Raw genomic sequence first — 22564 nt, forward strand, 5'->3', positions numbered from 1 at the left:
GATCATCTAACGTGACAAGTGCCAGTATCGACTAGGGTCACGACAGTCCAAAACTTTCTGAAGGCCTCCGGGGCTACTATGTAAGATCTGCCAGTACCGCCATAATACTAGTAGATTGCTTATTTGAAAGTTCACTGTAATACAATGGTATTGCAGTGTACTCTATAAGAAATGATCTCCTAACCTCTTAAGGACGTAGGGCGTACCGGTACGCCCTACGCCCGGTCCCGGTGTTTAAAACGGGGTCACGGTGTGACCCCGCATCACACCAGGTCGGTTCTGGCTGCTAGTCCTAACTGGGCTAACTGCGCGCGGCATCGATCGTTGTGCCGCGTGCTTTTAACCCTTCAGACGCGGCGATCAAAGTTGACCGCCGCGTCTGAAAGTGAAAGTAAATGCTTCCCGGCAGCTCAGTCGGGCTGATCAGGACATCATAATAAAATCGCGATGTCCCAATCAGCTAGGACGCAAGCGGAAGTCTCCTTACCTGTCTCTGAGGCGTCCGATCGGGGTTTGTTTGCTCCAAGCCTGAGCTACAGGCATGAGCAATCGAGCCCCTATCTTACTGATCCGTGCAGAGCTATGGCTTTGCAGGGATCAGCATTAGAGATCAGTGTGTGCAGTGTTATAGGTCCCTATGGGAGCTATAGCACTGCAAAAAAAAAAAAGTGAAAAGAAAAGTTAACAAAGGTCATTTAACCCCTTCCCTAATAAAAGTTTGAATTACCCCCCTTTTCCCATAAAAAAAAACTGTAAATAAAAATAATCATATGTGGTATCACCGTGTACGGAAATGTCCGAACTATAAAAATATAACATTAATTAAATGGCACGGTCAATGGCGTATGCGCAAAAAAATTCCAAAGTCCAAAATAGCGTTTTTTTGGTCACTTTTTATATCATGAAAAAATGTATAAAAAGGGATCAAAAAGTCCGATCTATACAAAAAAATGTTATCTGCTTTTTTTTTTTTTTTTTTTTTTTTTTTTAAAAGACTTAAAAAGGTACTTGGATATTTTTGGATTTTGGATATTGATGGCCTACCTTATACTTTTCTCACAAAAAATATTATATATAATAACAATAATAATAATAATTAGCCCACAAATAAATATGTTGATGGACAAATAGAAATTGGGGATCTTTAAAGGTGAGAAAAAAAAATGTTAATGAAAATATTGAAATTTAAAGGAAGGGGTTATTAAAGAGATTATTGGTGGAGGTCACAGATCTCCACTGATTGAACTTTAACCCCTTCAGGACGAAGCCCATTTTGGCCTTAAGGACCGGAGCGTTTTTTGCACATCTGACCACTGTCACTTTAAACATTAATAACTCTGGAATGCTTTTAGTTATCATTCTGATTCCGAGATAGTTTTTTCGTGACATATTCTACTTTAACATGGTGGTAAATTTTTGTCGATACTTGCATCCTTTCTTGGTGAAAAATCCGTAAATTTGATGAAAAATTTGAAAATTTAGCATTTTTCTAACTTTGAAGCTCTCTGCTTGTAAGGAAAATGGATATTACGAATACATTTTTTTTGGTTCACATATACAATATGTCTACTTTATGTTTGCATCATAAAATTGATGAGTTTTTACTTTTGGAAGACACCAGAGGGCTTCAACGGTCAGCAGCAATTTTCCGATTTTTCACAAAATTTTCAAACTCAGTATTTTTCAGGGACCAGTTCAGGTTTGAAGTGGATTTGAAGGGTCTTCATATTAGAAATACCCCATAAATGACCCCATTATAAAAACTACACCCCCCAAAGTATTCAAAATGACATTCAGTCAGCGTTTTAACCCTTTAGGTGTTTCACACGAATAGCAGCAAAGTGAAGGAGAAAATTCACAATCTTCATTTTTTACACTCACATGTTCTTGTAGACCCAATTTTTGAATTTTTACAAGGGGTAAAAGGACAAACTTTTTACTTGTATTTGTATCCCAATTTCTCTCGAGTAAGCACATACCTCATATGTCTATGTAAAGTGTTCGGCGGGCGCAGTAGAGGGCTCAGAAGGGAAGGAGCGACAAGGGGATTTTGGAGAGTACGTTTTTCTGAAATGGTTTTTGGGGGGCATGTTACCTTTAGGAAGCCCTTATGGTGCCAGAACAGCAAAAAAAAACCACATGGCATACCATTTTGGAAACTAGACCCCTCGGGGAATGTAACATGGGATAAAGTGAACCTTAATACCCCACAGGTGTTTCACGACTTTTGCAAATGTAAAAAAAAAATAAAAATTTTACCTAAAATGCTTGTTTTCCCAAAAATTTTTTATTTTTAAAAAGGGTAATAGCAGAAAATACCCCTAAAAATTTGAAGCCCAATTTCTCCCGATTCAGAAAACACCCCATATGGGGGTGGAAAGTGCTCTGCTGGCGCACTACAGGTCTCGGAAGAGAAGGAGTCACATTTGGCTTTTTGAACGCAAATTTTTCTCTGGGGGCATGCCGCATTTAGGAAGCCCCTATGGTGCCAGGATAGCAAAAAAAAACCACATGGCATACCATTTTGGAAACTAGACCCCTCGGGGAACGTAACAAGGGGTTAAGTGAAGCTTTATACCCCACAGGTGTTTCACGACTTTTGCATATGTAAAAAAAAATATTTTTTTTTAACTAAAATGCTTGTTTTCCCAAAAATTTTACATTTTTAAAAAGGGTAAAAGCAGAAAATACCCCACAAAATTTGTAACACAATTTCTCCCGAGTACGGCGATACCCCATATGTGACCCTAAACTGTTGCCTTGAAATACGACAGGGCTCCAAAGTGAGAGCGCCATGCGCATTTGAGGCCTAAATTAGGGATTGCATAGGGGTAGACATAGGGGTATTCTACGCCAGTGATTCCCAAACAGGGTGCCTCCAGCTGTTGCAAAACTCCCAGCATGCCTGGACAGTCAACGGCTGTCCGACAATACTGGGAGTTGTTTTGCAACAGCTGGAGGCTCCGTTCTGGAAACAGTGGCGTACCAGACGTTTTTCATTTTTATTGGGGAGGGGAGGGGGGCTGTGTAGGGGTATGTGTATATGTAGTGTTTTTTACTTTTTATTTTATTTTTTGTGTTAGTGTAGTGTAGTGTTTATAGGGTACAGTCACACGGGCGGGGGTTCACAGTAGTTTCTCGCTGGCAATTTGAGCTGCAGCAGAAAGTTTGCGGCAGCTCAAATTTGCAGCCAGATACTTACTGTAATCCTCCGCCCATGTGAGTGTACCCTGTACGTTCACATTGGGGGGGGGACGACATCCAGCTGTTGCATAACTACAACTCCCAGCATGCCCGTTGGCTGTCGGTGACTGCTGAGAGTTGCAAAACTGTAGGCACACTGGTTATGTATCACTGAGTTTGTGACCTAACTCAGTGTTTCACAACCAGTGCGCCTCCAGCTGTTGCAAAACTACAACTCCCAGCATGTACGGTGCATGGTGTACGGTGACTGCTGAGAGTTGTAGTTTGCAACAGCTGGAGGCACACCGGTCGTGAAACACTGAGTTAGGTAAAAAAAAACTCTGAGTTTCACAACCAGTGTGCCTTCAGCTGTTGCAAAACTACAACTCTCAGCAGTCACCGACAGCCAACGGGCATGCTGGGAGTTGTAGTTATGCAACCAGCAGATGCACCACTACAACTCCCAGCATGCACTTTAGCTGTTTGTGCAAGCTGGGAGTTGTAGTTAGACAACAGCTGATGGTACACTTTTCCTTAGAAAGAATGTGCCTCCAGCTGTTGCAAAACCATAAGTCCCAGCATGCCCATAAGGGAATGCTGGGAGTTGTGGTGGTCTGCCTCCTGCTGTTGCATAACTACAGCTCCCAGCATGCCCTTTTTGCATGCTGGGAGCTGTTGCTAAGCAACAGCAGGAGGCTGTCACTCACCTCCAACGATCCAGACGCTGCAGGTCAGTCCCGCCGCCGCAGCTGCTCCTGGGGCCCCGATCCCAACAGGGGCGCCGGGGATCGGGGTCCCCAGCACCCGGGGTGCACATCCCGCACCCGCTCACGTCCTCCGGAAGAGGGGCGGAGCGGGTACGGGAGTGACACCCGCAGCAGGCGCCCTGATTGGTCGGCCGGTAATCCGGCCGACGAATCAGGGCGATCGTGAGGTGGCACCAGTGCCACCTCACCCCTGCAGGCTCTTGCTGTTCGGGGCCGTCAGAGACGGCCCCGAACAGCCAGTAATTCCGGGTCACCGGGTCACTGGAGACCCGATTGACCCGGAATCGCCGCAGATCGCTGGACTGAATTGTCCAGCGATCTGCGGCGATCGCCGACATGGGGGGGCATAATGACCCCCCTGGGCGATATGCCGGGATGCCTGCTGAACGATTTCAGCAGGCATCCGGCTCCGGTCCCCAACCGGCTAGCGGTGGGGGCCGGAATTCCCACGGGCATATGGATACGCCCTCGGTCCTTAAGGACTCGGGATTCAGGGCGTATCCATACGCCCTATGTCCTGAAGAGGTTAAAGGGGTTATCCAGGGAAAAACTTTTTTTTTTTTTTTTTTTTTTTATATATATATCAACTGGCTCCAGAAAGTTAAACAGATTTGTAAATTACTTCTATTAAAAAATCTTAATCCTTTCAGTACTTATGAGCTTCTGAAGTTAAGTTTGTTCTTTCCTGTCTAAGTTCTCTCTGATGACACATGTCTCGGGAACCGCACAGTTTAGAAGAGGTTTGCTTTGGGGATTTACTTCTAAACTGGGCGTTTCCCGAGACACGTGTCAGCAGAGAGCACTTAGACAGAAAAGAACAACCTTAACTTCAGAAGCTCATAAGTACTGAAAGGATTAAGATTTTTTAATAGAAGTAATTTACAAATCTATATAACTTTCTGGAGCCAGTTGAAATATATAAAAAAAAGTTTTTTCCTGGATAACCTCTTTAACCCCTTAACCCCTTAAGGACCGAGCCCTTTTTCACCTTAAGGACCGGAGCGTTTTTTTACAATTCTGACCACTGTCACTTTAAACATTAATAACTCTGGAATGCTTTTAGTTATCATTCTGATTCCGAGAATGTTTTTTCGTGACATATTCTACTTTAACTTAGTGGTAAAATTTTATGGTAACTTGCATCCTTTCTTGGTGAAAAATCACCAAATTTAATGAAAAAAATGAAAATTTTGCATTTTTCTAACTTTGAAGCTCTCTGCTTGTAAGGAAAATGGATATTCAAAATATATTTTTTTGGGGTTCACATATACAATATGTCCACTTTATGTTTGCATCATAAAATTTATGAGTTTTTACTTTTGGAAGACACCAGAGGGCTTCAAAGTTCAGCAGCAATTTTGACATTTTTCACAAAATTTTCAAACTCGCTATTTTTCATGGACCAGTTCACGTTTGAAGTGGATTTGAAGGGTCTTCATATTAGAAATGCCCCATAAAAGACCCCATTATAAAAACTACACCCCCCAAAGTATTCAAAATGACATTCAGTAAGTGTATTAACCCTTTAGGTGTTTCACAGGAATAGCAGCAAAGTGAAGGAGAAAATTCAAAATCTTCATTTTTTACACTCGCATTTTCTTGTAGACCCAATTTTTGAATTTTTGAAAGGGGTAAAAAGGAGAAAATTTTTACTTGTATTTGAAACCCAATTTCTCTCGAGTAAGCACATACCTCATATGTCTATGTAAAGTGTTCGGCGGGCGCAGTAGAGGGCTCAGAAGGGAAGGAGCGTCAAATGGTTTTTGGGGGGCATGTCACCTTTAGGAAGCCCCTATGGTGCCAGAACAGCAAAAAAAAAACACATGGCATACCATTTTGGAAACTAGACCCCTCAGGGAACGTAACAAGGGGTAAAGTGAACCTTAATACCCCACAGGTGTTTCACGACTTTAGCATATGTAAAAAAACTTATATTTTTTTTACCTAAAATGCTTGGTTTCCCAAAAATTTTACATTTTTAAAAAGTGTAATAGCAGAAAATACCCCCCAAAATTTGAAACCCAATTTCTCCCGATTCAGAAAACACCCCATATGGGGGTGAAAATTGCTCTGCTGGCGCACTACAGGTCTCAGAAGAGAAGGAGTCACATTTGGCTTTTTGAAAGCAAATTTTGCTCTGGGGGCATGTCGCATTTAGGAAGCCCCTATGGTGCCAGAACAGCAAAAAAAAACACATGGCATACCATTTTGGAAACTAGACCCCTCGGGGAACGTAACAAGGGGTAATGTGAACCTTAATACCCTACAGGTGTTTCACGACTTTTGCATATGTAAAATTTTTTTTTTTTTTTACCTAATATGCTTGGTTTCCCAAAATGTTAACATTTTTAAAAAGGGTAATAGCAGGAAATACCCCCCAAAATTTGAAGCCCAATTTCTTCCGATTCAGAAAACACCCCATATGGGGGTGAAAAGTGCTCTGCTGGCGCACTACAGGTCTCAGAAGAGAAGGAGTCACGTTTGGCTTTTTGAAAGCAAATTTTGCTCTGGGGGCATGCCGCATTTAGGAAGCCCCTATGGTGCCAGGACAGCAAAAAAAAAAAAAACACATGGCATACCATTTTGGAAACTAGACCCCTCGGGGAACGTAACAAGGGGTTAAGTGAACCTTTATACCCCACAGGTGTTTTATGACTTTTGTATATGTAAAAAAAAAAAAAATTTTTTACCTAAAATGCTTGTTTTCCCAAAAATTTTACATTTTTAAAAAGGGTAATAGCAAAAAATACCCCACAAAATTTGAAGCCCAATTTCTCCCAAGTACGGCGATACCCCATATGCTGCCCTAAACTGTTGCCTTGAAATACGACAGGGCTCCAAAGTGAGAGTGCCATGCGCATTTGAGGCCTAAATTAGGGATTGCATAGGGGTGGACATAGGGGTATTCTACGCCAGTGATTCCCAAACAGGGGGCCTCCAGCTGTTGTAAAACTCCCAGCATGCCTGGACAGTCAGTGGCTATCTGGCAATACTGGGAGTAGTTGTTTTGCAACAGCTGGAGGCTCCGTTCTGGAAACAGTGGCGTACCAGACGTTTTTCATTTTTATTGGGGAGGGGAGGGGGGCTGTGTAGGGGTATGTGTATATGTAGTGTTTTTTACTTTTTATTTTATTTTGTGTTAGTGTAGTGTAGTGTTTTTAGGGTACAGTCACACGGGCGGGGGTTCACAGTAGTTTCTCGCTGGCAGTTTGAGCTGCGGCAGAAAATTTGACGCAGCTCAAACTTGCAGCCGGATACTTACTGTAATCCTCCGCCCATGTGAGTGTACCCTGTACGTTCACATTGGGGGGGGGGGGGGGGGACATCCAGCTGTTGCAAAACTACAACTCCCAGCATGGACGGTCTATCAGTGCATGCTGGGAGTTGTAGTTTTGCAACCGCTGGAGGCTCCGTTTTGGAAACAGTGACGTACCAGACGTTTTTCATTTTTATTGGGGAGGGGAGGGGGGCTGTGTAGGGGTATGTGTATATGTAGTGTTTTTTACTTTTTATTTTATTGTGTGTTAGTGTAGTGTAGTGTTTTTAGGGTACAGTCGCACGGGCGGGGGGTTCACAGTAGTTTCTCGCTGGCAGTTTGAGCTGCGACAGAAAATTTGCCGCAGCTCAAACTTGCAGCCGGATACTTACTGTAATCCTCCGCCCATGTGAGTGTACCCTGTACATTCACATTGGGGGGGGAAACATCCAGCTGTTGCAAAACTACAACTCCCAGCATGTACGGTCTATCAGTGCATGCTGGGAGTTGTAGTTTTGCAACAGCTGGAGACACACAGGTTGTGAAACACCGAGTTTGGTAACAAACTCAGTGTTTTGCAACCAGTGTGCCTTCAGCTGTTGCAAAAGCTACAACCCCCAGCATGTACGGACAGCGGAAGGGCATGCTGGGTCTTGTAGTTGTGCAACAGCCGGAGGCATACTACATTGGCTGGGGATGCTGGGGATTGTAGTTATGCAACAGCTGGAGACACACTGGTTTACTACTTAACTCAGTGTGCCTTCAGCTGTTGCAAAACTACAACTCTCAGCAGTCACCGACAGCCAACGGGCATGCTGGGAGTTGTAGTTATGCAACCACCAGATGCACCACTACAACTCCCAGCATGCACTTTAGCTGATTGTGCAAGCTGGGAGTTGTAGTTACACAACAGCTGAAGGTACACTTTTACATAGAAAGAATGTGCCTTCAGCTGTTGCAAAACTACAAGTCCCAGCATGCCCATAACGGCATGCTGGGAGTTGTGGTGGTCTGCCTCCTGCTGTTGCATAACTACAGCTCCCAGCATGCCCTTGTTGCATGCTGGGAGCTGTTGCTAAGCAACAGCAGGAGGCTGTCACTCACCTCCAACGATCCAGCAGCACAGGTCAGTCCCTCGTCGTCTCCGCCGCCGCAGCTGCTCCTGGGGCCCCGATCCCAACAGGGGCGCCGGGGATCGGGGTCCCCAGCACCGGGGGTCGTCTTCCCGCACCCGCTCACGTCCTCCGGAAGAGGGGCGGAGCGGGTTGCGGGAGTGACACCCGCAGCAGGCGCCCTGATTGGTCGGCCGGTAATCCGGCCGACGAATCAGGGCGATCGTGAGGTGGCACCAGTGCCACCTCACCCCTGCTGGCAATGGCTGTTCGGGGCCGTCTCTGACGGCCCCGATCAGCCAGTAATTCCGGGTCATCGGGTCACTGGAGACCCGATTGACCCGGAATCTGCCGCAGATCGCTGGACTGAATTGTCCAGCGATCTGCGGCAATCGCCGACATGGGGGGACATAATGACCCCCCTGGGCGATATGCCGGGATGCCTGCTGAACGATTTCAGAAGGCATCCGGCTCCGGCTCCCCTCCGGCTAGCGGTGGGGGCCGGAAATGCTCAGGGCGTATCCATACGCCCTCGGTCCTTAAGGACTTGGAAACGGGGGCGTATGGATACGCCCTATGTCCTTAAGGGGTTAAGGACTCAGCCCATTTTGGCCTTAAGGACTCAGACAATTTAATTTTTACGTTTTCATTTTTTCCTCCTCGCCTTCTAAAAATCATAACTCTTTTATATTTTCATCCACAGACTAGTATGAGGGCTTGTTTTTTGCGCGACCAGTTGTCCTTTGTAATGACATAACTCATTATATCATAAAATGTATGGCGCAACCAAAAAACACTATTTTTGTGGGGAAATTAAAAAGAAAAACGCAATTTTGCTAATTTTGGAAGGTTTTCGTTTTCACGCCGTACAATTTATGGTAAAAATGACGTGTGTTCTTTATTCTGGGGGTCAATAAGATTAAAATGATACCCATTATTATATACTTTTCTATTATTGTTGTGCTTTAAAAAAATCACAAACTTTTTAACCAAATTAGTACGTTTATAATCCCTTTATTTTGATGACCTATAACTTTTTTATTTTTCCGTATAAGCGGCGGTATGAGGGCTCATTTTTTGCGCCATGATCTGTACTTTTTTTTGATACCACATTTGCATATAAAAAACTTTTAATACATTTTTTATAATTTTTTTTAATAAAATGTATTAAAAAAGTAGCAATTTTGGACTTTTTTTTTTTTTACGTTCACGCCGTTCACCGTACGGGATCATTAACATTTTATTTTAATAGTTCGGAAATTTACGCACGCGGCGATACCAAATATGTCTATAAAATTAATTTTTTACGCTTTTTGGGGGTAAAATAGGAAAAAAAGGACGTTTTACCTTTTTATTGGGAGAGGGGATTTTTCACTTTTTTTTTTACTTTAACTTTTACATTTTTTACATTTGTTTTTTTACACTTGAATAGTCCCCATAGGGGACTATTCATACCAATGCCATGATTGCTAATACTGATCGGTTCTATGTATAGGACATAGAGCAGATCAGTGTTATCGGCTATCTTCTGTTCTGGTCTGCTCGATCTCAGACCAGAGCAGAAGACACCGGGAGCCGGAAGCAGGAAGGTGAGGGGACCTCCGTGCGGCGTTCTGAATGATCGGATCCCCGCAGCAGCGCTGCGAGCGATCCGATTGTTCATTTAAATCGCGCACTGCCGCAGATGTCGGGATCTGTATCGATCCCGGCACCTGAGGGGTTAATGGCGGGCGCCCGCGAGATCGCGGGCGTCGGCCATTGCCGGCGGGTCCCTGGCTGCGATCAGCAGCCGGGATCAGCCGCGCATGACACGGGCATTGCTCCGATGCCCGCGGTTATGCACAGGACGTAAATGTATGTCCTGGTGCGTTAAGTACCACCGCACCAGGACGTACATTTACGTCCTGCGTCCTTAAGGGGTTAAAGATACTTATTCCCCAATAAACAGGATAGGTGATAAGTGTCTGATCATGGGGACCGACTGCTGGGACCCACTGCCATCTCCTGTATAGGGCCCAGAGTACGCAAAAGACGTGTAAGTAGTCGGGGCCTTATACAGGAGATGGCAGTGGGTCCCACACGTCTTTTGCGTACTCTGGGCCCACCCATCTGGACAAACACAAGTGACGGCACACTTAGCTGGCGGAGTCGGGACATTTCTGCAGACTCTTATTGTCAGAATGGTCCATGATTTGCATCCGTCCAGGAAGGTAGGGACTGGTGGTCACCAAGGACAAGTAAGTAATATCCATACAGGAGATTGTGGGGGATCCCAGCTGTCAAGGTCAGACCCTTATCCCCTATCCTGTGGATAGGGGATGAGTGTCTAAACAGTTCAGTCCCCTGGAGTACCCCTTTAAACACTTATAACCCATGTCCAGCCACGTAAATGGAGCAACATTGAGCATGTATGCTCTCAATTCTTTTACTCACTATGGGACTGAAAAATTCTATAATATAATGAATTTTGTATACTTTGCAATGTATTACTCCATGGGTAAGTTGTCAATTGCCAACCCAGGCGATCACTGGTGAACAAGAATTAGACGCCTGGAACTTGAGTGTTCTTCAAGTTCAAGCCCTTGTTTTGAGGCGGTGTCCATGAATCTCGGCCCCCATAGCCTTGGAATGACAGTGCCATAAATATCTGCCACTTGAGTTTTGGGCACTGTGGCTAGCTGGCATTTTTACGCGGGGAACGTGGCTGGCTCTGCTGGCCAAATGCAGTAAGCACACAAATATATTTAGAGCTTTTTACCATGAACTGAATTTGTTATGTTGTTTTGGCTTTATATGTATTTAGCCCAAAAAACATTCTAATTGGCACAAAATGGTACCCAAGCAGATGGGACCTGCATCACACAACTTGCTGAAGCTTCAAGAACATAACATTTTATTTATTTAAACTTCGTATTTATTGTAAACTTAATTTTTCAGATAACACAAGATATATGTATGTTTTATAATGTGAATTTAATGAGGTTTTTCAGAATTAGTGTTACGCATGGTAGGTTGACACCTGTCATGTCATTATCTCCTGTTTTTCTCTTTTTTTTTAAGTCTATTTGCTGGTAGCAGCTTGTATTTTTGCTGGAAGACTGGATCCATGCCAGGTTTTAGTTCTACTTGGTTGCTGGTGTAGCTTGGTTATTCAAGGTTTTCAATGAAGCATACACCTGTATTGTTAAGTGGAAAAACATGGCTTCTTTCTTCAAAAAACAGCGCTCCATCTGCCAATGGTTCGTGTCTGGTATTGCATTTCACGCTAAGGGGGTTGTGTCATGATGACAAATGGTGTCATTATCACCAATTGACAGCCTAGGTAATGATTGCCTGATTAGTGTGGGTCAAACTATTAGGACCACCACCAATTAAGAGAATGGGGGTCCCAAGTGCCCTTGTTTGAATGGAGTTAAGTATAAACACATCTGCTTCATTGAAACTCTGGAACTGATGAAGATAACATAATACAGTGCTCAGCAATCTTGAGCAGACCCATAGTGTTAGGATGGGGTGGCAGTGTACATTCTCGAGGGTTAAAGGGGTACTTTGCCCCTAGACAACTTATTCCCTATCCAAAAGATAGGGGATAAGATGTCTGATCGTGGGGCTCCTGCCGTTGGGGACCCCCACGATCTCTCTGCTTCACCCGGCATTTGTTTAGAGTGTCGGGTTCAGCTCTGGAGGCTCGTGATGTCACGGTCACGCCCTGCTCGTGACGTCACTGCCACGTCCCCTCAATGCAAGTCTATGGGAGGGGGCGTGATGGCCATCACGCCCCCTCTCATAGAATTGCATTGAGGGGGCGTGACCATGACGTCACGATCGGGGCGTGACAGTAACATAAGGAGCCTCTGCCCGGCATCACCAGTCATCCATCAAGGAGCGAAGTTCGCTCAGTGCACCAGATGTCTGGGGTGCCGCAGCCGAGATCGCGGGGATCCCCAGTGGCGGGACCCCCACGATCAGACATCTTATGTCTAGGGGCGGAGTACACCCTTAAGAACTGAATTTGGGAGCTGCCATCTCTTTTGTTATAGATTGTGGTAAAATTGAGGTATAACAAAGCCTAAAGAAAATACCATATGGGCCTCTTCTCCACTAAGTAAACCTGTGATGGAACCTACTTCTGACCTTGCGCTTTACCTAAGAGGTGTTCTTTAGTGTTCATATGTGGTCGGAACAATATGATAAAACATTTCGGTAGGAACATACAGATCACTAGAGCCCAACTTGACGACTGGATGGCAAAAATCTCCATGGCTACTGTATACTTCCCCTGTGAGCTGAGAGATACTGGGATGTAGGACACCCAAACACTGAGGAAGGCCAGCATGCTGAAGGTAATGAACTTGGCCTCATTGAAGTTATCTGGAAGTCTCCTGGCTAAAAAAGCAACAACAAAACTGATGGACGCCAAGAGACCAAGATGCCCCAACATAATCCAGAAGGCAAATATTGAGTTCTCATTACATTCAATGACAATAATTCCAGGTTTGCTTTCAATGTTCTTTTGTGGAAATGGAGGAGAAACCAAGATCCAAGTAATGCACAAGAGTAACTGAAGGAGCGAACAGCAGACGATGATCATGTAGGACACTCGAGGACTCGTCCATCTTTTAAGTCTACTTCCAGGTTTGGTGGCCATAAATGCAAAGACTACCATGATAGTTTTAGCTAAGATACAGGAGACACAAAGGGCAAACACCATGCCAAATGCTGCCTGCCGCAGGAGACACTTCTCTGTCTCAGGGTAACCAATGAAGGCCAAAGAGCTCAGGAAGCAAAACGTCAAGGACACCAATAAGATACAACTCAGGGAGTAGTTATTCGCTTTGACCATTGGAGTGTTCTTGTACTGAAGGAAAAGTCTTAAGATAAAAATTGGAACCACGGAGGAAAAAACACTGGTGGCTACTAACCCGAACCCTAGCGGCTCATCATACGAAAGGTACTCAGTGGGTTTCACAATACAGTTGTCCTTTTGGTTGTTCGGCCACATATCCCATGGACACTTTGAACAATCTATGGAGTCTGAAAGATAAAAATGTAGTTATGAGCAGTGAACCAATGGGTTTTGAAGTGGTTACTCCACTGGAAAATAAAATCTTAAATCAACTGGTGCCAGAAAGTGAAACAGATTTGTAAATTACTTCTATTTAAAAATATTAATCCTTACAGTACTTAGCAACTGCTGTATGCTCCACAGGAAGTTCTTTTCTTTTTGCAGAGAGACCACAGGGGTCTCTGCTGACACCTCTGTCCATTTTAGGAACTGTCCAGAGTAGGAGCAAATCCCCATAGCAAACATATGCTGCTCTGGACAGTTCCTGAAATGGACAGAGGTGTCAGAAAAAAAAAAGTGTGGTCAGACAGAAAGGAAATTCAAAAAGAAAAGAACTTCCTGTAGAGCATATAGCAGCTGATAAGTACTGGAAGGATTAAGATTTTTAAATAGAAGTAATTTACAAATCTGTTTAACTTTCTGGCACCAGTTGATTAAAAAAATTTTTTTCCAGGGGAGTACCTCTTTAAATGTATTACAAGGGCTTTCTCAGCACAGATGGCCCCCTACATGTAGGAGGTGGCTCTCAGCATCCCATGGCAATTTACTTTTTTACCATCAAAGCCAGGAATTTCCCAGCTATAAAGTATTTCAAATATAACATAAATTCAGTATAGTAGTAGTTATTGAGAAGAAACCCTAGCCTGGAACAAACCCATCCATGTTCCATAATAGGAAATATATGGAGAGGGATTGACTTTATGACTAAATCCACATCTCACCTGTTTGGTTGGAGATCTCTCCTTGAGGACAAGGAACACATTCAAAACAACAAACTGGTTCATCCTTACGAGGGGCCTTTCTGAATCCAGCAGGGCAGCTCTCACTGCAGATAGACATAGGAACCTAGGTGGGTATCAAAATATAAATTATGTCACGGTCCGGTCTTAAAGGGCTACTCCGCCCCTATTCCTTTGGATAGGGGATAAGATTCCTGATCGCGGGGGTCCCGCCGTTGGGGACCCTTGTGATCTTGCACGCAGCACCCCGTTACAATCAGTCCCTGGAGCATGTTCGCTTTGGGTCTGATTACTGGCGATCACGCGGCCGGATCATTGTGATGTGACTGCTCTGCCCCATGTGACGTCATGCTCCGCCCCATCAATGCAAGCCTATAGGAGGGGGCGTGAAAGCTGTCACGCCCCCTCCCATAGGCTTGCATTGAGGGAGCGGAGCGGGATGTCACAATGCTCCGGCCCCATGATCGTCAGTAATCAAACAGGGAGTGAACATGCTCCGGGGACTGATTGTAACGGGGTGCTGTGTGGAAGATCAGGGGGGTCCCCAGTGGCGGGACCCCCGCGATCAGGCATCTTATCCCCTATCCTTTTTATAGGGGATAAGATGTCTTAGTGCCGGAGTACCCCTTTAAGCTTCCTATGCATGCCATGATCTTCTATAGCATTGCTGTCCTCAAAGAACCCTTAGTGTGATTTCACGTAGGAGTGGTATTGTGACTCAGTCCCCTTCCCTTCAAAAGGATCCAAGTTGCAATACCATGTACAACCTATTGAAAATTTGACATCTTAGAAGCCAGAGGAGAAGATCCCAAGAGATCATGAGCAGAAGGGTTATTTAATCGGTGCTTACCGTTGGATAGCCATAACCATCACCGGACTGATATTTGACACCCGGAAGCTGCGTGTGGTGCTGCTTCACAACCACAGCCATCTTAGACTGTGGAGACAGCAATGTATAGTAGCCAATGAGAGGAGCAAATAGATGGAAGACCAAGCAGTGGTAACATCACCGTGCATGGCGGGCGTTGGGCTGGGGAACGCTCCCTCACGCACCAAGTCTGGTGATTTGCAAATACCGAAAAAGAAGCATTACGGAAGAACTGAGCCATGATTCTGGTTGTGGTAAATATCATTTATATCAGTATCATCTGCACTACAACCCTGTACCAACAGGTTAGTGCGGTAGATACCAATAACAGATTCCCTTTAAGACTTAAAGAAGGATTTCAATTTACCTCATGACTTCCATGTGGCCACCAGATTTGACTCAAGTTGATAAAACTATCGTTAGATTCAAAAGAGTCGTAAATTCCGATTTTCACTTGGGTCATTGATCCGTCAGGACGTCTCTGCCAGTTGACTATGTCGTATATTGCTGGTGGGTCACCATTTTTGTTGAAGAACAGTTCTCTCTTGTTAATCAAAGGCACTTGAACTTTCTTAAAATAGTACAAAAGCTGAGGCAAATAAAAGACAAATAAAAGACAAATAAACTGGACAATCTTGTCTACCTGCGACAATATTTTAAGCATATTTAGGATAGCTGGCTGCCAAGTGCTCTTAAGGTACTTGCCCCAGGAGAAGCAATATACTGATATAGTAGCAAAACTGGACCTTGTAGAAGCCCCATACTTTTGTTTTCCCACAGGCCTAATTTCTTTCAGAAACCGCGCCCCATCTGCCTCCGGTTTGTGTGTGCTATTACATTTTGGCTCCATTCACTTCAGTGGAACTGAGCTGCAGAACCACACCCAACCTGGAGACAGACGGGAAAGGTTTTTGAAAGAAATCAGCTCTGTTTTTCTATTCCTGGATAACTTCTTCAAATTAAAGTTGGCCTAACCAACCAATGTAGGGCAGATCATCCAAGGATCTCCTGACACCTGAAGGAAAGATGGATCAAATTTTGTAAAATAAAGATACATGCTTGGCCAAGTGAAACATACATGATTATGGTAGACTTGTTCGGCCAATAGCTTTCTTATGTGTGTGGTCAGCTTTTAGATGTTGTCCCATGACAACCCGAGTTTTTAGCTTTATAACTTGTCAAGCAGGAAAAGCTGAATTGACTCATTTAGTGGTTTTCTTAAGTCCCATTGCATTTTTGGAGAGGAATAGTGCACGCTTATCTTACTCTCCAACTGGGAATGGTGACCATGGGCCTCTCATTCTTGTAAATGAGGGAGATCCAAGATGTTGGACCTACACTTTGCTTACTTTTAGTATCTGTAATATTTAGCAACATACCTGCCATGGTATAAGCTTCTTCAAACTAGCACATTTCCCACCTAAAAACGGCCCATCCTGTTCATTACAGCGTATGAGGTCATCAAGAGCTTTTGCTATCACATGAACAGCAGAATAGACATTATAGGAAGTCCTTAGATTTGAAACATCATTATAGAGATTGTGGGTGCCCGATAGGTCCTCAGACCCTGTACATAACTTAGACTCATTATTACCACCACTGGGCTTGTCTTCCATAAGAAAAAAACAACCAAACATCTCTTCCCAAAACATCTTGGCTATTTTGACCCCTGGGACATTGTAGGGGTTTATGCTGTTGAGATATTCTTGAAACCTTTTTATATTAGAGCTGTGAAAAGCAAATCCAATGGTACCTCGGAGTATGGAAGAGTATTTATCTACCGAGAGTAAATTTGATATTGACCAAGCCTCACTGGCAACAAAGACTTTTCCTAATATATTTTGTGCTATCATCTCTTCAAACAACTGGATGAGATAGACGTCCGTAGAGAGAACCACCACCACTTTAGCCGTGGACCTCTTAATAACTTTGGCAATGTCTAGAAAATGTTTGTAGTAGAAAGTGCTAGGTAAGTATTGTGTGAAGGCCACACAAGCCCCGGACCTTATAATTTCCTCCTTCATGACCTTAATGCCCTCCTGGCCGTAGTCATTATCGAGGCCAATGAGTCCAACCCAAGTCCATCCAAAATATTTGACCATTTGAGCTAATCCTAACCACTGGAAAGAATCACTTGGGACAGTCCTGAAGAAGGAAGGAAATTGTGCCCTGTCACTCAGTAGAGGACTGGTTGAGAAGAAGCTGACCTGCAGTGGAGACAGTGAATGCATCATCAAAAAAAAATATATATATATTTTTTTAACATAAAAACTTGATTCAAAGTCATTTTCTGATAACACATTCCCTTTAAAGGGGTACTCTGCTGCTCAGCATTTGGAACAAACTGTTCCAAAAGCTGGAGCCGGCGCCAGGAGCTCGTGAAGTCATAGCCCCGCCCCCTGATGTCACGCTATGCCCCCTAAATGCAAGTCTTTGGGAGGGGGTGTGATGGCAGCCACAAGTTTCATGCAGGTGCACTTCTTCCGGCCTCTTTGAGGCCGGAAGAAGTGCACCTGCACAAAACTTACCGGTTGGTAGCCTCTGAGCCTCTCGTCTCTCCCCGGTTATCCATGGCAGCCCTACTATGCTGATTCTACTTCCCACGGTGAGTAGCAGGATTCTTTCATTCTTTAATTTTTTTTGTACTATTAAATGTTTTTTATGGTTAGTTGGTTCCATTTAATTAATTATTTAAACCACCTATCCGCCACACACTCAACCTTTAGATTGACTGGACCACTGAGGACTCCTTTCTGATTATTCTATAGATCCAGCAATTAGGCAGTAGTTGACCAGAGTGAGGAGACCCTCTAAGATAACACTGAGATGTAAGGTGGGATTCCCTCTCGTTCTTTGCTCTGTTCCCTGACAAGTCCACACACGCTGCTTTATTAATGGGATGTTTCTTTACACCAGTTGGCTCCCAGTGAGTTTTCTGACACTGACAAATCCACAAGGTCCAGGCAATCTGAGGTCTAGTTCTCCCAGCTATTGCAATGCCTAGGCCCAGCCTGAAGTGCCACAGGTCCTAGAATGCAATGATGCACTTTGTCTTATTCTCAATGGCTAATAGAGTCTTACTAAGAGACCGGGTCAATTATGTATACTTTGTAGGGGCTGTAACTTTAAGCATACCCAGTGTGTCTTGAGGACTATACTAGAGAAGGGAAGCTTGTCTGCTCCTGGCCTCCGCCAACTTTCCTCGCTAGGCATCGAATCCTCCTCCTTAGAAACAGGATTTCCTCTCTCACCACTAAGAGGAGATGGGACAGAGCAAAGAACCTCTTACATTCTGGGACTTTCTTCCAATATAAGGTCTAAATAGCCACTAGGTGGTAGCAATAGTTTCAACATATAAAGACATTAACCATTCATGATCAATGCAGATAATGGATACAAGGTGCAAACAACGCAATGAGGTACATAGTGCAAAACATGGGACTCATCCGACAACCACTAGGCACAATAATTACACATAGTGGGGCACTGCAACTGCACTCTTAGTTAATGTGGGGAGGGCCTTCTTACCCATTCTGGTCACTGCCTATCTCAGTTCCTTCCTTGGCTGTAGCTCTTTGGAAGTCCTAGCTCTCTACAGACCAAGGAAGCTATTGGCAGGATCAGTCTCCTTTCTCTCGGGCACATAGTGTCCTTTGTTTGGTCGTGGCTCTGAAAGTCACTTTACTATCTGTAAGCATCAGGGTTGGGATCTAGCTGATCCTCTATGGTTCTCCTGAACCACTTGTTAAAGGGGTACTCCGGTGGAAAACTTTTTTTTTTTAATCAGCTGGTGCCAGAAAGTTTTGCAAATTACTTCTATTAAAGAATCGTAATCCTTCCAGTATTTATTAGCTGCTGAATACTACAGAGGAAATTATTTTATTTTTGGAACACAGAGCTCTCTGCTGACATCATGACCACAGTGCTCTCTGCTGACACCTCTGTCCATTTTAAGAACTGTCCAGAGTAGGAGAAAATCCCCATAGAAAACATATGCTGCTCTGGACAGTTCCTAAAATGGACAGAGATGTCAGCAGAGAGCACTGTGGTCATGATGTCAGCAGAGAGCTCTGTATTCCAAAAAGAAAAGAATTACCTCTGTAGTATTCAGCAGCTAATAAGTACTGGAAGGACTAAGCTTTTTTTTATACAAGTAATTTACCAATCTGTTTAACTTTCTGGAACCAGTTGATTAAAAAAAAAAAAAAGTTTTTCACCGGAGTACTCCTTTAAAATAACAATCAAATTGTACCAGGAGCATTGCTTTTCTCTGGGGCCAAAGTGGGGACATGGTATATGTTAATATGAATTAATGGGTCACAGTATATATTACAGTTAACTTAGGAAACACAGTATATATTACAGTTAGCTTAGGAGACACAGTATATATTAGAATACATGGAATACAAATGGACACATTTAATTATAATTACGTACTGGACATTTGCCAGAGCCCTCTACAGACCATTGTTTTATCATAATGTACCTGTGGATATCTGTACAGCCCCAATATATGAGCCATTTGCATGGAAATGCTGGATGATGAGTGTCCAATGATGGCGGCCAGGGGTGGACTTTCTTGGCAACAGTAATTGGGAATGGCTGGATCACGTCCTGTCATCATCCACAAGGTCCCCTCTAACTCCCTATTCAGTACAGCACAGGAGTCGTAAGCATAGAAGCCCAGGGTTACATTTGGGAGAAGTTCAGGGCTTCCATTAATTTCATCCACAGCAAACCTCATGGCCTGGAAAGGCTGGTAGTGTTCTAAGCGGAACCTAGAATGAGTAAATAATTGACTCAGTAAAGTTTTTACTGCATTGGACTTATCCAGTATGACAATATTGAGCCCCTTGGTGAGTAAGCCCAGGACAAAAGTCCATTGGATCAGGAGGGACTTGACAGTGAGATCCATGCTGCAGAATTTAGAGGTAAATGAAACATTACCTAGAGAGTAGCTGGTGGTGTGAGAAGGAACTAGATCATTTGTGGTCAGCAGTGGACTTTAGTGAGGGCCAAATTGATGTGTCTCCTAAAAATATGATGTTCAAGACCAGCTCCATATGTATGGGTGACTTTGGGCAATGGTCACAGTGGACCCTCTGTCTACTGCAACTATGGCTTGATAACCATACTGTATGTTTGGCCAGTTCGTGATGCCCTTTTCCCCTTGGCATCTGCCTAGATTTGCCCGATACTTGCCCCGATTGAGCCATCAGTCACATGTTAACACATTTGTGGATCTAACTTTACCATGGGATTTCGTTATTAAGAGTAATACCTTGTAGGAACATACAAAGAATATGAGGGTACGTGTTACCATCCTTAACCTTACATTGTGCAGATATCTGCTGGTGGCTTCTCTTGGAAGGTTATTGTGGGGTACATTTTGTCAAGGTGAAGAGGAATAATCGATCCTATAAGGACATCTCCATTCACCAAAATCCCATTGAGGTCCATGGAAGCATAATAACTGCTGGAGTATGAGGTGGAGGGGAACATCACTAGAAGATGCCATAGTGTTCTGTGTAGATGTGACAACAGCCTGGAAAAGAGCATGGAACAGAATAGTATACAGAGGTGCTCTCCAACCTGAGGCTTTATAGATTTTAGAATGTACAATTTATAATAATAATAAAAATAATAATAATAGTAATAATTAATAATAGTACTGTAGTAGTAGTAGTCGTAGTAGTAGTCGTAGTACCATATATACTCGAGTATAAGCCGACCCGAATATAAGCCGAGGCCCCTAATTTCTCCCCAAAAACCCAGGAAAAGTTATTGACTCGACTATAAGCCTAGGGTGGGAAATACATCATCACCACCCTGTCATCATCATCACCCTGTCATCATCCCCCCTTCATCATTACCCTGTCATCATCCCCCCTTCATCATTACCCTGTCATCATCCCTCTTCATCATCACCGCCTGTCATCATCCCCCACTTCATCATTACCCTGTCATCATCCCTCTTCATCATCACCGCCTGTCATCATCCCCCTGTCATCATCCCACCCCCCCTTCATCATCACCGCCCGTCATCATCCCCCTGTCATCATCCCACCCCCCCTTCATCATCACCGCCTGTCAATGTCTGAACAGTGTTCTTCAATCTGCGGACCTCCAGATGTTTCAAAACTACAACTCCCAGCATGCTGGAAGTTGTAGTTTTGAAACATCTGGAGGTCCGCAGGTTGAAGACCACTGAGGGCAGAGAGTTCACTCGAGTATAAGCTGAGGGGGGGGGGGTGTTTTCAGCATGAAAAATCGTGCTGAAAAACTCGGCTTATACTCGAGTATATACAGTAATATTAATAATAATATTTATATAGTACCAACATATTCTGCAGCACAATACCTGAAGGTACATATACAGACATAATCAAACATTTTACAATAATACAATAAATATTCAAACAAGAGTGAGTGCCCTGCTCACAAGAGCTTACAGTCCATGAGGAAGTAGGGTTAAAGGGGTACTCCGGTGGAAATTTTTTTTTAAAAATCAACTGGTGTCAAAAAGTTAAACAGATATGTATATGACTTCTATTAAAAAATCTTTAGCCTTCCTGTACTTTTTAGGGGCTGTATACTACAGAGGAAATTCTTTTCTTTTTGAATTTCAATTTTTTCCCTTCCACAGTGCTCTCTGCTGACCTCCTGATGAAGTGGGTTAGCCCACGAAACAGACGTCCGTTGAGGGTGCACGGGATTCCCCATATGGCCGCTGACAGTATGCAAGGAACAGGTAATGCGATCCTTTAATGTTATGATGCTGGTGATTGCACGTGTTATATGATAATGGTACTAGCATTCCCTATATAGATATATGGAGGTATATTGAATAGATTATTGTGCATACTGTTATACTGTGCTAGTGATCGGCCAGGAATACCCATGCAATTTTGGGGGGGGGGGTGTTTTTAGGGGTTAGGGGTTGCGTCCTTTTCTAATATTGTACACTTTGTATTTTTCTTGTGTTGATTAATAAAGATGTCTTTTTGATACTACTTGATTGTGGTCATTGGTGAGGGATAGCAAGTGTAGGTGTATATAGATTCTGTTGTTTATTGCTATCTGCATTATATTGGACTGTTCAATAGGAGAGTGTAGGTGTTATATTAAAAAATCTTTAGCCTTCCTGTACTTTTTTAGGGGCTGTATACTACAGAGGAAATTATTTTCTTTTTGAATTTCTATTTTGTCCCGCCCACAGTGCTCTCTGCTGACACCTGATGCCCGAATCAGGAACTGTCGAGAGCAGGAGAAAATCCCCATTGCAAACCTATGCTGCTCTGGACAGTTCCTGACACTGACAGAGGTGTCAGCAGAGAGCACTGTGGACAAGACAAAAAAGAAATTCAAAAGAAAAGAATTTCCTCTGTAGCACACAGCAGCTAAAAAGTACTGGAAGGGAAAAGAGTTTTTAATAGAAGTCATTTACAAATCTGTTTAACTTTCTGGCACCAGTTGATTTAAAAAAAAAATGTTTTCCACCAGAGTACCCCTTTAAGACAAAAGCCATCATATATAGAGAGGAGCACATAAAGGTGGATGCGGCCGTCACCAA

At 43.7% G+C, this 22564-nt stretch overlaps 1 protein-coding gene across 1 annotated transcript in view; it reads right to left on the minus strand.

Moving 5' to 3' along the window:
• LOC130367276 (extracellular calcium-sensing receptor-like) overlaps nt 1-20439 on the minus strand; it is a 39169-nt gene extending 18730 nt beyond the window's left edge. Inside the window, exons 1-7 of the mRNA XM_056569681.1 lie at nt 20327-20439; nt 19478-19769; nt 16371-17198; nt 15359-15580; nt 14974-15060; nt 14106-14229; nt 12453-13352 (exon numbers count right to left, since the gene is read on the minus strand). Coding sequence (XP_056425656.1) covers nt 12453-13352; nt 14106-14229; nt 14974-15060; nt 15359-15580; nt 16371-17198; nt 19478-19769; nt 20327-20379 — 2506 coding nt within the window. The 5' untranslated portion in view covers nt 20380-20439. The remainder of the gene's footprint in view (nt 1-12452; nt 13353-14105; nt 14230-14973; nt 15061-15358; nt 15581-16370; nt 17199-19477; nt 19770-20326) is intronic.
• Nucleotides 20440-22564: the final 2125 nt, after the last annotated feature.

The sequence above is a fragment of the Hyla sarda genome, chromosome 4 (genome assembly GCF_029499605.1).
Source record: "Hyla sarda isolate aHylSar1 chromosome 4, aHylSar1.hap1, whole genome shotgun sequence".
Lineage (NCBI taxonomy): Eukaryota > Metazoa > Chordata > Amphibia > Anura > Hylidae > Hyla > Hyla sarda.